The sequence below is a fragment of the Epinephelus lanceolatus genome, chromosome 22, assembly GCF_041903045.1.
Source record: "Epinephelus lanceolatus isolate andai-2023 chromosome 22, ASM4190304v1, whole genome shotgun sequence".
Taxonomy (NCBI): domain Eukaryota; kingdom Metazoa; phylum Chordata; class Actinopteri; order Perciformes; family Serranidae; genus Epinephelus; species Epinephelus lanceolatus.
Window position 1 is genome coordinate 34,463,869 of NC_135755.1, and position 15,579 is coordinate 34,479,447.

The 15,579-nt window shown below is 40.1% G+C and overlaps 1 protein-coding gene across 2 annotated transcripts; it reads right to left on the minus strand.

The window, feature by feature from the left end:
- Positions 1-59: 59 nt before the first annotated feature.
- On the minus strand, positions 60-15,030 carry LOC117272831 (uncharacterized). Of its 2 annotated transcripts, none has more exons than XM_033651914.2 (13): positions 14,470-15,030; positions 12,326-12,589; positions 12,000-12,197; positions 9,120-9,349; positions 8,185-8,245; positions 7,551-7,689; positions 6,341-6,531; positions 6,114-6,240; positions 4,955-5,088; positions 3,591-3,768; positions 3,092-3,282; positions 2,865-2,991; positions 60-1,278 (listed from the first exon to the last, which is right to left on the minus strand). In XM_033651914.2, exons 1-13 carry the CDS (start codon positions 14,876-14,878, stop codon positions 1,134-1,136), a joined length of 2,394 nt encoding a protein of 797 aa, XP_033507805.2. In that variant the 5' UTR covers positions 14,879-15,030; the 3' UTR covers positions 60-1,133. The 2 variants fall into 2 exon arrangements, with proteins under 2 accessions (XP_033507805.2, XP_033507804.2); XM_033651913.2 differs by having other exon boundaries at positions 7,551-7,692.
- Between the last annotated feature and the right edge of the window lie 549 nt (positions 15,031-15,579).

Sequence of the window (15,579 nt, forward strand, 5' to 3'; positions counted from 1 at the left end):
TTAACATCATATTATACATGCATACCCTTGTCGTGATGGCCCATCAGCAGATGGAGACATGAAACACAATACTCTTTAATGTATGATATATTCATTCATTGTGCAAAATTAAAAAAGGGCAGATTGTGATAGTTCATTTTAAAGCCAATATCAGCTGATACCAATGACATGCATCCCAAAAAATAACTAAAATATAGTTGAGATTCTTCTTCCAGTTGCATTTTTTTTCCCAATATCGTAGATGAATGCACACAGTATGATAATCAATTTTCATATTACAGTATACCTTAAAACTGATATATCGTGGGAAACTCTTGTACTTTCCAAACAGACAGCTCGTTTTGACAGGGAGCTGAACAACAAGTAAAACTTATGCTCTCTTCAAAACCAGACTACACTGACAAAATGGTAATTTTACCTTGCTGAACATGGGAGCTGCTGGTTTACCACTGCACCGTTTGCAGTTTGTTTGTGTTATTGTGTGACTGTTGTGTTTAGGGTTAGTTTGGCTTGAAAAGGTTAGCTTGGCTTCACCCTCTGCAAAAAAAATTTGTCTAAGTTTCCCTTTAACGGCTATAGCGACTTGAATTAAGCCACCAACTGAAAAACAGACGAGATGCATACATAAACAAGACACGATACATAAAGAGAGTAATCAAAAATCAACATCCTGCCTCTAAGAGAGGGAAGAGAGGAGGTAGAGTTCCTACTTTGTTTTTGGTTATAGTCACTCCACGTTCTGCATGTCACAGCCATACCAAACAATAATAAAATTTTAAAAAAAAATGACCATCACATTTTTACACCCTTGGTATTTTTTATTTTATTTTACTGCATAATACAGTAATAACAATGACTATGGCAGTTAAAAAACATTGGAGTGTAAAGTTTTTCCATCAGATTGCTATGTTACACCACATGGGTTTGGTTTGGTAGTTAATTACCAGGCCCACAGTGAATTTGCAATGACTCATTTGCACATTTAAAAAATATATATATTATCTTTCACATTACAAGCAAAAAAAAGAAAAACGTAAATCCCACAGATTTTCATTCTGGGTCACCACTGAAAACTAACAAATTCCACTTGGGTCCGCTAATCATAAACTATATTTCCCCCAAAATTTGCATTTTCAATACGTACTGCTTTGGTTGTCCAAACATTTTTCGAATATGGACAGCATGATGTCCAACATTTTGGACATGAATCCATGTGAGGCCAGGTCCACAGCTTCAACTCTTTCCTTGATGGCTGCCGTGGCTCTCCTTAGATGGGACCTGTAATACATACATATTAACTTTTAGAAGCACTGTACACCACACACTATGACTTTGCATAAAGTTAGGACAAGGATTTCAGTGTTTTGTGCACATTGTACAATTGTGTGTGTGTGTGTGTGTGTCAGGAATTGGATTTGAATGCTATCCACCACTGAAGCATTTATTCCATGTGATGAGGTGGCACACCTGACAGGTGTGGCATACCAAGATGCTGATCATTACTACACAGGTGTGCCTTGGGATGGTAACAATAAAAGGACTAGACAGTCTAAGCTTGTCATTAGCATGCTGACTGCAGGAACGTCCACCAATGTTCATTTCACTACCATATGCTGTCTCCAATACTGATTCCATTAATTTGGCAGTACACCAAACCAGCCTCACAACCACAGACAACATAACTACACCCGCCCAGGACCTCCAAATTCAGCATCTTCAACTGCAAGATTATCTGAGACCAGCCACATTTGGACATTAGGACTGTTTCAGAAGGAGGGAGTCATCACCTTGTTTCTTCTTTCTCATTACCTTGCCTATAAATATGAATGAATTGTATTTTAGTGCTCATGGTTTCAGTAAAATGAACTGAATGATTAAGTTGTAGAAATTAAATTGTGTACCATCTTCATATTCACAAAATTTTAAACATTTAAATTTGTATGTGTGATTTAAGCAGCTAACTAACGTTAGCTCAAGCGCGTAGCGGACAACACCGTGGGCTTTAAGAGGTTTTATATCAAAGAACTTCTATGAATTCAGATTCACATTCAGATTCAGAATACTTTATTAATCCCCGGGGGGGAATTGTTTTTGTTCCAATGCTCCGTGCAAAGTAGAAATAGAAATACAGCATGAATGGAAACAAGAGATAAAGATAAATAGACAATGAAATAAATAAAATAAAATATTAAAGTAGACATTTAAATAAAATAAAATAAAATAAAATATTAAAGTAGACAATAAAATAAAATAAATAATAAAACAGTAAAGCAGACAATCTGAAATATATACAATATACAATGAAATGGTTGTAGCGTTACAAATGAAATAAGAATGAGTAATTATATTGTGTGTTTTGTTTTATAAATAGCCAAATGAGTCCGATCATCAGAGGGAGGAGTTGTACAGTTTAATGGCCACAGGTAAGAATGACTTCCTGTGGTGCTCAGTGGTGCATTTAGGAGCAATCAGTCTCTGGCTGAAGGTGCTCCTCTGTTCGACCAGAGCGTTGTGGAGAGGGTGAGAGCCATGCTGAAATATCGCCCGCACCTTCGACAGCATCCTCCTGTCTGACACTGCTGTCAAAGGGTCCAGCTCCACCCCCACAACGTCACTGGCCTTTCTGATCAGCTTGTTGAGTCAAATGAAATGAAAATGAACTGCTTGGCAGCATCAGTGGTTAGACTGGCATTTATCTGTCAAAATGCGTTGCCACGCCTGGCTATTAAACCGAGTTCAGACCAAAGACCCGCAACAAGAGTAAACCGTTTTAGAATGTTCATAATGCTATGCATAATGCTATGCACTATGAGGGTAAAACTTTAAAACGAGTGTACATAATGTATACTGAGTGTGAAACATACCGGAACTCAGACAAACTCCTCAGAGTCACCATCTCATCCTCTGCCTCAGGAATGACATGGAGACCTTCAAAGGGAAGATGGTCTCTCACCAGGACAGCAAGGCTCTCACATAATGCATCTACCTCTTCTGATGAAAGAAAATAGTAAAGAAAAACAGTAAGTTGTTGCCTCAATAAGGTATGTGTTAGTAATTTATGAAAATTTTAAGACAAAATGACACAGCTTGCCTTCACAAAGCCGAGAAAACAGGGACACCTTGGCTGTAACCTGGGTGGGCTTAATCCCAGCATCCTCCAGCTGGGCTTGCAGTTCTTTCCTTGCGTTATTATCTGTCCTTAAGTATGTCGCTATGGACGAAAATGACATGTATTCCGGAGGACCTACCCTGCGACCCAGTTCATCCACTGTGACTTTAATTCTGTGTAGACACATATGATCACATTACAACACAGCAAAGACAATGCAGTATGTCAAATGAGAAACATGAACACTCTGGGTGCACTGTCAGTACTGTGGGGTTTATACAAACTGGAGCTCCATTGACTTTGCATTAGTTTTATGGCTTACTACCTGGAGCTGCTGGTATCCAGTAAGAAAAACAGCATGGATTGTGCAGAGAAAGGACTCAACTGATTGACAATGTCATTGGTAAGTAGGAAATAGTGCTAGAGGTCCAGAATTCTGGAATTAACGTTTTATATCAAAATACTATTAGACAAATCATACCTTTTCTTTTTCCCACCGGATGATAAAGGGAGTATGCTGTAAATTTCTTTGAAAATTTTTGGTGTAGAGGGGGCAGGAGTTGCTGTTGGAGTGTGCTGGGTGGAGAAAGTAGAGGGCTTGATGGGTGCAGGCTGTTGCTGGGTGCTGGTAGATGGGAAGACAGTTTGTACCGGTGAGTCTATTGAAAATGAAAAGCCTCAATCATTAATTCATCCTAAAATAACCAAATCATTTGATTAAAAAAAACTATCATGACACAACTTTTACCACTAAACCAGCCTCCTTTCCAATTAACCATCTAAAGCCCGATATACACTGTGCAATTTTAGGCTGTCCCAGACTAAAGATGGTGGGCCTAAGTCGCACAGTGAGAGAGGTTCAATTATGGCCATTGTCATGGTCTTGCGATCAAAGACAGCCTGGGATAAACTTCTAACGGAGTCAAAAATTTGGGATGACCATCTCACATTGTGACTGCTGTTACAACCTACATCTATTAATCAACCAATAGAAATGTAGCATGAAATGACACACTGGTGCTACACCCAAACAAACAGATGGATAGCAGCTTGCCATGGAGGCAAAATGCCCAAAAAGAAATGTGTAAGAATCCAGCAAAGAGGAAAACCTTGTAGAGTTGTGGCAGCAGAAGCCTTGCCTGGACAAAGCATGGAAGAAAATAGCAGTGGAGTTGCAGCTGTCAGGTGAGCAACCTAGCAGCTAGCAAACACACACAGAAACATCGTAGTATTTCTGCCCACAAAACTTTAGTTAACTTAATAATGTGACCCTCTATGTTGTGCTTCACAGTTGGAGAAGTAATAATCCGTGCAGTATCCTTGTGCACTCAGTATAGGAAGCTATTGCATCGTATTCGTAGCCTGTGATTCAGTAGGTGTACATCAAACTTGATGTTGTACCCAAGTTTATTAGATCCATGTCACACAGTGTAGCTTGCACCAGACTTAGGATACGACATACGATTGAAGTCTCACAGTCTGTAGGAGGCTGAAGAGCAAAGTACAGAAAGATGCAACTTCTATTACTTTTTCTCTCCAGTTTTACTATGGAGGTCAATGGTGGAATCTGACAGAGAAAAGTCACTGTATTGGCACCTATCTGTACTTTTTCATACATATAAAACTGGCAGGTGGGGAGCAGGAAATTAAAGGTCTGCATACAAAAAGTAGGCCTAATTTTGTTTAAACTTTTTTATGTTGTGTCAAAGAGGTTGATGTCAATGACTGTACTTGCTTCCCAAAGTTAGATGCCAGCAGTTAGCTACGTTAGATAAAATAGTTTGGCAGTTAATAACATATAACATATAAGTTAATAACCCCCAAAATTGCATTTTCAATACATACTGCTTTGGTTATCCAGACATTTTTCAAATATGGACAATGCGATGTCCAACATTTTGGACATGAAGCCATGGGAGGCCAGGTCCACAGCTTCCACTCTTTCCATGATGGCTGCTACGGCTCTCCTTAGATGGGACCTGTAATGAATATAGTATATATTATAGTACACACACACACACATTATATAGATATATATATATATATATATATATATATATATATATATATATATATACATATATATATAGAGAGAGAGAGAGAGAGAGAGATAGAGATATAGATATAGATATATATTTGTCATGGCAAGAGGTCAAACACTCATCTCAGACGGAATGCCCTGGCATCATAACAGGAATGTGCAATTATTAACCCCATGAAACCCACCATAGACCCATGTCTGTCTGTTTAGGCGGGGCAGGGGATCTTTATGGGGAGATACAAGGTCAACAGTCTGTGCCGCATAGAAGTGTTCCATAACTGGAAGCTGGGAAACTGAAGATTAATTTTAGATGAATAGCACTGTGTGATTTTTTACTAAATCATAACTCTGTAACAAACACTGTGTTTTGATTGGGCACCTTCCCAAGCTCAATTTTTGTAATGGATTGCTGCAGCAAGGTTTGAATTTGGACCACGAGTTAAACTAATCTAATGCAAAACTAAACCATTTTTGACCATTGAGAAATGTAAAGAAATTGACAAAAATCCCTACAAATACCACATTAAGACACCTTGAAGGAAACTTAAAGTAAAGTTTGATCCAATTTATACAATTCCAAGACTACTTATGAATCACAGTATGCAGAAATAGGAAAATAAAACATCTTTTAAACAGGTGAAAATGGCATTTGTGCTGCATGGTTTTGACCCTCAAATACATGGAACTAGCATAAATTGGACATGGCTGTTAAGGTAAGGCTCATGTGATCCCATTCAGCCCTATATCATTAAGATGTCTTAAGGTGAAAGGTCAACCTCTTCACCAGTAAGCTAGCATGTAGAATCTGCGGATTACTCAAGGTCCCCAATTTAAAACTGACCATGCAACATCCTCTGAAGGGCAGTAATGTTGGCCAATATTACGAAAGAAATAGTGAGTCATGAATAGTGAAAGAAATTTTTTTCGCAGGTGTACATAATGTATACTAAGTTTGAAACATACCGGAACTCCAACAAGCTCCCCAGAGTCACCATCTCGTTGTCAGCCTCTTGAATGACATGGAGACCTTCAAAGGGAAGATGGTCTCTCACCAGGCCAGCAAGGCTCTCACATAATGCATCTACCTCTTCTGATGAAAGAAAATAGTAAAGAAAAACAGTAAGTTGTTGCCTCAGTAAGGTATGTGTTAGTAATTTATGAAAATTTTAAGACAAAATGACACAGCTTGCCTTCACAAAGCCGAGAAAACAGGGACACCTTGGCTGTAACCTGGGTGGGCTTAATCCCAGCATCCTCCAGCTGGGCTTGCAGTTCTTTCCTTGCGTTATTATCTGTCCTTAAGTATGTCGCTATGGACGAAAATGACATGTATTCCGGAGGACCTACCCTGCGACCCAGTTCATCCACTGTGACTTTAATTCTGTGTGGACACATATGATCACATTACAACACAGCAAAGACAATGCAGTATGTCAAATAAGAAACATGAACACTAGTCTACAATGATCACAATGGCACCGGTAGTGAACCACATTTCAGTCTGAAAATAAATGCTGAAACCTACGTTGGGTGCACTGTCAGTACTGTGGGGTTTGTACTAGGAATGTCAATAGTTGGCAGTTAATCGTTTAACCTCTGAGACTATTTTGGACTGGCAACATATGTTGGTCTATAGGTTAATTTTGCTATTCTTAAGTTTACTGCACTGCACACCATCCAGGTCTGGTGGGAGCAAGCTAGCAGAGCGTCTCATTTCACAATTACCACGTCCCAACCCACAGCACTGCTATGGCAACATTGTGCCCGCCCTACGATCCCAGGTCACCTTGGTGAGTAAGTGGCTCAATTTTGAGTGTAATTACCCCTTTAACATCGTTAACTACTGCTCTGTTAGCACCAATAGCAGTGTCAGCATGGCTAGTTGTGCTAACATAGTTAACAATGCTACAAGTGGTTTTGCAAAATCAAAAATGAAGCTGCTTAATGACAGGGGATACCTGGGGGTAGTCTAGAGGGTGGCTACCCTATTTCTGCATCAATACCTTCCCGCCACTGGGACAGCATTACCAGTGGTAAAGGCTGAATGAGTGGCATCACTAGCCAGCTCCGACCTAACCAAGGTGGTTCACAGTGCAGAGTAGCCAAGACTAGAAAACCAACTGAGACTAGAGGTTGGGCAGTGGGTACTATGTTTTTTTTTCTCAGAAATACACCAATTAGTTACTGTTTAATGGGTGTCCAAACATGACATTTCTAATTTGTACAGACTGGAGCCCAACTGACTTTGCATTAATTTTATGGCTTTCTACCTGGAGCTGCAGCTATCCAGTAGAAAGGACTCAATTGATCGGCAATGTCATTGCTAAGTAGGAAATAGTGCTTGAGTCCAAAATTCTGAACTTAGCCTTTAATATCAAAATACTATTAAATAAATCATACCTTTTCTTTTTCCCACCCGATGACAGATGGAGTATGCTGCAAATTTCTTTAAAAATCTTTGGTATGGAGGGGGCAGGAGTTGCTGTCGGAGTGTGGCAGTCGGAGCTGGTGTTTGGGGAGGCAATTTGCTCCAGTAGGTCTACTGAAAATAACAAGCCCCAATCATAAATTCATCCTAAAATAATTTATTAAAAGCTATCATGAAACAAGTTTTACCACAAAAATACATCATTTCTCTAAGAGCAAAGTACAGAAAGGTGCAATTTCTTTAATATTTTCCTGTCCAGTTTTAGTATGGCATTCGATGGAGTAATCTGGCAGGGGTAAGTCACTGTAATGGCACCTATCTGTGCTTTCACATACATTAAAAATACATTGGTGGGCATCAGAAGAGGAGATTAAAGCTGTTAAAAAATAGGCCTAATTTTTTTTTTAATAATGTTTAGGTTTTGCAGAGGAGGTCAGTGTCAAAATGATGCTGATGTTGATGAAAATTCTACAAGGAACACTCATTCTTCAGCCACAAAAACATCTGTATGGCCAAACCACATTATACCAAAGGAACACTCCAACATTTTGAGAAACATTTATTTAACATCTCCCCAAGGCATATCAGTTTATCAGCAAGACTTACATGAATTCCCTTGAGTATTAGGCCCAATGGTCCTCTTTCGCTTTATTCCTCTTGGCCCTTTCTGTAAGGAATGAGAGGCAGTATGTCAGTCTAACAGTGGGAAAAACGGCTCAACAGAGAGGCAATGAAAAAGTGTTAAACTGTATTAAAGAGCGATGTAACCCATTTTAATAAGTATTTGAGAACATGCACCTCTCTCTCCTAGATGTTGTAACTAAGATGAAAAAACTGGGGCTGCTCCATAGACAATAATTGGGGTACTTACTTTATGAGGCATAGAAAATGTTTATATGAACTCTTGCACCACAATTAATACTGGTTCTGACCCTCAAACAATGCTACAACACAAACCTAATTTTGGTGTAAGAGTTCACAAACATTTCATGGCCTCATAAAGTCAGAACCCCATTCATGTCTATGGAGTCCCGAGGGCATGCAACTGCCCAGTGGATGAAAAAAAAATATATATATACTGCTTGATGCCCTTGAAGTTGCCACAATAGTATAATAAAATGACAGATTTCTTTTTCTTTGTCACAAAAATAAAGTAGATGTTATTTACTACCAATGATAAATGCAATAGCCATTCTGACAGAAAAAAAATGGTATATTTACTACCAATGACGAATGCATTTAGCCTCTCTTTACTAGCTGCCGGTGATTAAACGCTTTCATTACAGCAGACTAGTCGAAATTTTCCAACTAAAGGGGCCAACATTAATTTTAACTTAGAATTTTCTGCAAAAATAGCTAGTTAGCTGGAAAGCTAACATGAGCTAGTTAGCGTGTTAACTGTAATCCTTAGATTTAAGTTTCTTTTAAGTGATAACGGATAAAGTGGCTTAGCTACACAGTAACAAATAATTATTTTGCATTTACTTAAACATTACAAGATTAATAACTTTAATAATAACGTCAATAACTTTAATACGTACCAGTGAAGCACAGTCGACATGGTTGGTCTGGGGCGGCATATGTGGCAAAACTAAAAACGTAATGTCATTGGCTGAAGACTTGCTTGATTGAAGGAAAACTTCTCCCATGTGTCCTGGGGCACCAGCAGAGTCAGGGTGTATCATTCTGACGTGTTCCTCTAAGAACAGAGTGTCAGGGCAGAAGGTTCCACACAGAGAGCAGATATAGGTGCGGACAGGGAACTGCTGGCCTGAAACCACAAACAAAACAAAAACATTATTTTATCAGCTGATAATAGCCAAGTAATGCCTAACTTGTGACAAACTGCTCTCCAGTCCACCATGCTTTATTCTACCAACACTGTCAGCTATCTCACTTTTATCAGACTGGTGTCTGAGGATCAGTCAGTCACGTGACTCACAGATTATCATACATTAAAATGACACAAAATATAGCATTCATTTCTTTAATTCTATTTATTTATTTAAAAAAAAATTAAACAGTCACTCCTAATAATAAACACAGGTGTAAATAAAGTGCTAGTAAAGAGTTCTGTGATGTGTTTTAAAACTGGAACATTTATCATCAGAACTGTCTCTCATAAAATTACAGAATTTCTTGCCATAAACAATTAGATTTTTGTGCACAGAATTGCCATCACTTAATCACAGAATTACCATAATTGAAGGTGTATACAGATAGTAGCCCTCATTTATCAATCTAATGTAGTCTAATGTACAAACCAGCACAGATCTGAGCACAGAAATCATCCAACAAGTAGGCTCACGTGTGATTCATGAAACGCTCTCATCTTGCCAATCACAGTGTAGAAATGATTGGGCATTGATGAATACTGGTTTAGAGGCCTCACTCTTAGAGTTTACGACATGGAGAGGTGTAACACAGCCAAGAAGAGGAGCTTCTCTAAGCTAGTAATGGAAATGGTGACGTCCCAGGTCCAATTTAACCAACTGGTTTTATTTTGAAGCCTGAAAAGTGGCATCAAAGGAAGTCAGAAAAATGCAGTATGGAAAGAAATCACTGCTGCCATCAAAGTTTCTGATAAATTAGAGCCAGGAAAAAATGGTGTCCATCTTTTAGACTGGTGCCAGCCCCACAGAGCCAGGCAACTGCCAGCTGTGATAGAGAGCACACATCCATGTGGCCACTATACATTTTAAGTAATTATTATGTGGCTGCAAATACTAAAATGCTAGTCAGAATATGGTCAAACAAAGATTCCTCACCTCAGTCAGATTTACTGTGCTGCACCGCAAGTCCACGCCAACACAAACACAAATCTGTGCACACAAGTTGAGACCTGGGGCTGTATTCACAAAGCTTCTTTGTACTAAGAGTTGCTTCTATGACTTCTTATGACATTTTTTTAAGAATTTCCCCTTTAAGTAAAGACTAGATCCTGGAAAAGATGAAAGTTATTCACAAAGCATCTCAGCCCTTTACAGAGTCCTTATGGTGAACTAGAATTACTGCCCCATGGTTGTATGCTTCAGTGCACCAGTCAAGTTTCTCTTATAGTTTACATCCATGTCTGTGAAAACATGGATGCTTCACAGACATCTTCCCCCCAACAGCACAGAAAATCTATTCAATCAGGACCAAGATTAGTCTCACCCATTCAGTATCTGACCAAATGTCTCCACTTCTGTTCCTGAGTTATGACACTGAATAATGTCCAGAAAAATGTTTTATGCAGAACATTATGATGTCACAGTGAAGTTGACCTTTGACCTTTTGGATAAGAAATCACTTTATTATTTTAGCCTATTAGACATTTGTGTGAAGTTTTGTCATAAATAGCATCTGAATACTTGGGTTTAGGCCAAAAACATATTTTTTGAGTTAGCAATGATCTTGATCTTTGATCTTCAACCACAAACTTCTAATCAGTTTACTGTTCAGTCCAAGTGGACATTTGTGCCAAATTTGAAGAAATTCCCACAAAGTCTTCTTGAGATATTGCTTTCTCAAAAAGGAGACAGAGAAGGTCACAGTGACCTTGACCTATGACCACCAAAATCTAATCAGTTCATCACTGGATCCAAGTGAACATTTGTGCTAAATTTGAAGAAATTCCCACAGTATTCTTGAGATTTCACATTTACAAGAATGAGACAAAGGAGGTCACATAGACCTTGACCTTTGAACTCTGACCACCAAAATCTCATCAGTTCATCATTGAGTCCAAGTGAATGTTTGTGTCAAATTTGAAGAAATACCTCAAGCTGTTCTTGAAATATCGCGTACACAAGAATGATATCAATTCAAGGTTATGGCGCCCTTGACCTTTGACCGTTGACCACCAAAATCAAATCAGTTTACCGTCGAATCAGAGTAAACCTTTGTGCCAAATTCCCTCAAGGCAATCTTAAGATATCATGTTCATGAGAATGAGACAGACAAGGTCATAGTGACCTTGACCCTAAACCTATAACCATCAAAAACGAATTACTTCTTTAATGAGTGCAAGTAAACATTTGTACCAAATTTGAAGAAATTCCGTTTAAGTGTTCTTGAGATATTGTGTTCACAAGGACGGAATGGATGGATGGGCATCCCAAAAACGTACTGCAAAGGTGCAAAGGTATAAAAAGTGCAGACACATACTGATTTCAAAATGTTAACTGGCTGAGATCTAAACCATAAAATAAGTATGTTAAAAAAGTATGTTTCAAAACAGTGAAAGGAGAGGACAGTCTCAGTGCAGCATTTGAGCTTATAGCTGATACAAGACTGGAATACTGGCTTCACTGACATCTCATGTCCTGCTCCTGCTTACACAAACAATTATCAACCTATTTTTGAAATTTATTACACTTGCAGTTTTGTTCTTGTAATACTCCACATCATTCCTTTCCTTTCTTCCCAGTCTTACCCACCTGCCACAGGCCTGTCTGTGCTGCCCTCCAGTGGACTCCCTCCCTCCCCTGGAGAACTCTGGGGCTCCATGGAGAACTCAGAGGGCTGGACGTGTGGGGCCTGGGCCTGCTCCAGTCCACCTCCCTCCCTCCTCGGCAACTCATCTTCACCACCATCCTCACCAGTTGGGGTGCTCTTACTCTCGGGCTCCTTCATGACTGGGAAAAATATGATCACATAAAACTTTATCTCTAAAAGACAGATGTGCTGTGGGAATTTACTGTTCATGTTATTCCAATACTCTCAGATACTCTTTCCTTATTAGCATATCAAGGAGTGTGTTTACCTTTCAGGTCTGAAGAATATTCCACTGGTACTACTAATTCATAGACATACATCCGTTTGCTGCCAGAGGGGAGGACACTGAAGAGGTCATCTGTGGTAGACTTGGAGTCTACAGCCATGACACTGTTTGGCTGCAGGCTGAGGGAGTGCAGGTCCTGATCTTGGCGAGGCTTCCTGCCGCCACTGACTTGGCTACTCTGGTCTCCGTCCATTTCAGGATATCCCCTCGAGTTCTTGTCTTTCATTAGATAGTGGCAAACAGCATCTATAGAGGGGTGAGAACCAGAGGGGTGTAAGTGAAATATGACGTTAACCTATATATAGAAAGTCACCTGCGCCTTTCATAAACAAAATATGAAAATGTTTTACATTAATGAGTTACAAAGAAAAAGTAATTCTTTGATTTAATAGAAAAAATATCCTTATACCGTTTACATTTGTTAAAAAATTAACCATAACCACTTGGCCTCGCCTTGCTCAAGGGCATCTCGGCAGTGCCCAGGAGGTTAACTGGCACCTCTCCAGCTAGCAGTTTGGATAGGGACTTGACCCAGCTACCCTTCATTTCACAACCCAAATCCCTATGGACTATATAAGTAATTGTTTAGCCATTTCCCCAAATAAGTTGAAAATAAACTACAGAGTCCATTGTGATAATATAAAAAATACCTATCAATATCATCAATTCACTGAATAACAATGAATTATATTAATACTGGTAAAATATAGTAATAATATAATAATATACAGCAAGAAAGGTACATTTCATACAAGTTATGTAAGTTTCACATTGATTTGAAAAAAGATACTAGCCTACTTTGATTGACCAACTTGATGCGACATATTTTCCAACGCCCACTCTCTGTCAGCTGGGGGAAGTGTGCTCACCTGTGTGTGCGTGCACGTGCCCATGTCTGTGTGTGTGTGTGTGTGTGTGTGTGTGTGCGCATCGGGGTAGAACTCTGCCGTGCGCGTCACAGAGAGCAATTGTGCGCGACCATGTGGAATGAAATGACATGCCGTCGTGTACATAAGATAAATAACATAAGGCTATTTAGTTTGTTTAATAAAAGGACAAGGTATAGACCTGTTCTGTAGGAAAGGTAACCTTAAATGACTTCTGTTGTTGTCATCTGGCGCTGTACTGAAAGTAAAATTAAATAAAATTAACTTGACCTTCAAGGGGGTTCTTGATTAGTTTCCTTGTGCCTTTAGATCTATATGCTCTGTATCCTGTGTCTGGTTTCCTATATTCTCAGTAGCTCAATCCATAGGGACTTGGGTTGGGAACCGGAGGGTCGCCTGTTCAAGTCCCCGTCCGGACCAAAAATATGGAGCGTGGACTGGTAGCTGGAAAGGTGCCAGTTCACCTCCTGGGCACTGCCGAGGTGCCCCTGAGCAAGGCACTGAACCCCCCAACTGCTCAGAGCGCCTGTCATGGGCAGCCCACTCTGACATCTCTCCACTTAGTGCATGTATAGGTCCTGTTTGTGCATGTGTGTGTTCGGACCTGTGTGTAATTGACAACAGAGTGAAAAATTTAATTTCCCCTCGGGGATTAATAAAGTATATAAAATTAAAATTAAATTAAAAAAAAAATTCTCTGTGTCCTCGGTTACCTTTATTCTCTGTGTCATTTGTCTGGTTCCCTACATGCTCTGTGTCCTGTGTCTGGTTCCCTTTCTTCTCTGTATCATGTGTAATGATCCTTGCATTCTCTGTGTCCTTTGTGTGGTTCCAAGTGTCCCCCTGTCCTGTGTCTGGTTCCCAATATTCTCTGTGTCTGGTTCCCTAATTTATGTGTCATGTGTCTGGTTTCCTATATTCTCTGTGTCCTGTGCCTGGTTCCCTACATTCTCTGTGTCCTGTGTCTGGTTCCCTATATTCTCTGTGTCTGGTTTCCTATATCATCTGTGGTCTGTGTCTGGTTCCCTATATCCTCTGTGACCTGTGTGTGGTTCCCTATATCTCTGTATCCTGTGTGTGGTTCCCTTGCCCATCACAACACAGTCAAATCACAGTAGGACGCGGCTTGGTGAAACACTCAGATAGGGCAGTACATTCTAGCATTTGCCCATGTGTCAGTCAGTTTGACTTCTGTGCCATCTTCGCCTAAAATGTCACTTACGGCCCTCTGGTACTCACCCTCCGCTATAACCTCCTTCTTCACACCAGGCATGACAGCCTTGGCTCTCCTGGGGTCGATACTATTGTGTTTGTTGCCGGAGCTGAAGTCATGTTTCTTGAAGCCAGCATCTGCAGACGGCTCCATGGTGGGAACGCCGGGGAAAGGGTCCCTACCATCCCTCTGAACTGTCTCTAGTCTCGCCTTTAGCACTTCTATTTCCTCGCTTTTCTCGCGTAGCTCCATTTTCAGGACTCTTATCCGGATGCTGACCATTTTGCGGATCTCAGAAAGCGCTGTCTCCAGCACCACGGTGATGTTTCTGCCGAGGTGCTCGGTGATGTCGCTGACCGAGCAGAGCAGCTCCTCGTCGGGCTCCAGCTCCAGGAAATCACCGTCGGCTCGGTTCGCTGAACCGGGAGGCTCCATGAACGCGCCGTGAAGTTCAGGAGACAGGCTCGTTTCAGCGAAGCTATGGTTTCTTTTGGTTTCCAAGAGTTCTCAAGTATGTTTGGGTTTTCCCTTCTTCTTCTTCTTCTTTTTGATTATTCGTCTTGTTCTTCTTCATGACGTATTATGGCAGTTAGCAAACAATGTAATGGCGCATTACCGCCCCCAACTGGTATGGAGTGCCGGATCAGGACTCCAGTTGCAGGTGCGGTCATCGCTGTCCTCAAACTGTCTGACCAATCAACTTGGCACCCCAAACGTTTACTTTTTAATGGCGTAACTAATCTATAAAGCAATTCATGTAGGTTACTATTAAGCATTAATGAAGCCATTAGTCACAACTAACAATATAAACCCTTATGTAAAGGGTTACGGTTCTGGTTTCAATTAAATTTAAAAACACACTTGATTATTTTTGTACAACTCTCATGAACAAGCCTATGATGCAAAATCGCGCTACTCGCATCATTCGTGCTGCTTACTTCGCATATTTCACGTCATTTGTGTTGTGTCCATTGCATCTATTGCACCACCCAGCTTCATGTCTAATCACATTTTTACACTGACTTTACATGTAATTCACTTGTTTTGGTGTTTTATTGATGCTTGCTGTGAACACAACATGAGACAGGTGTTGCTGATAGTGACAAGCCCATTGGCAATCATCACCAACTCTTAAC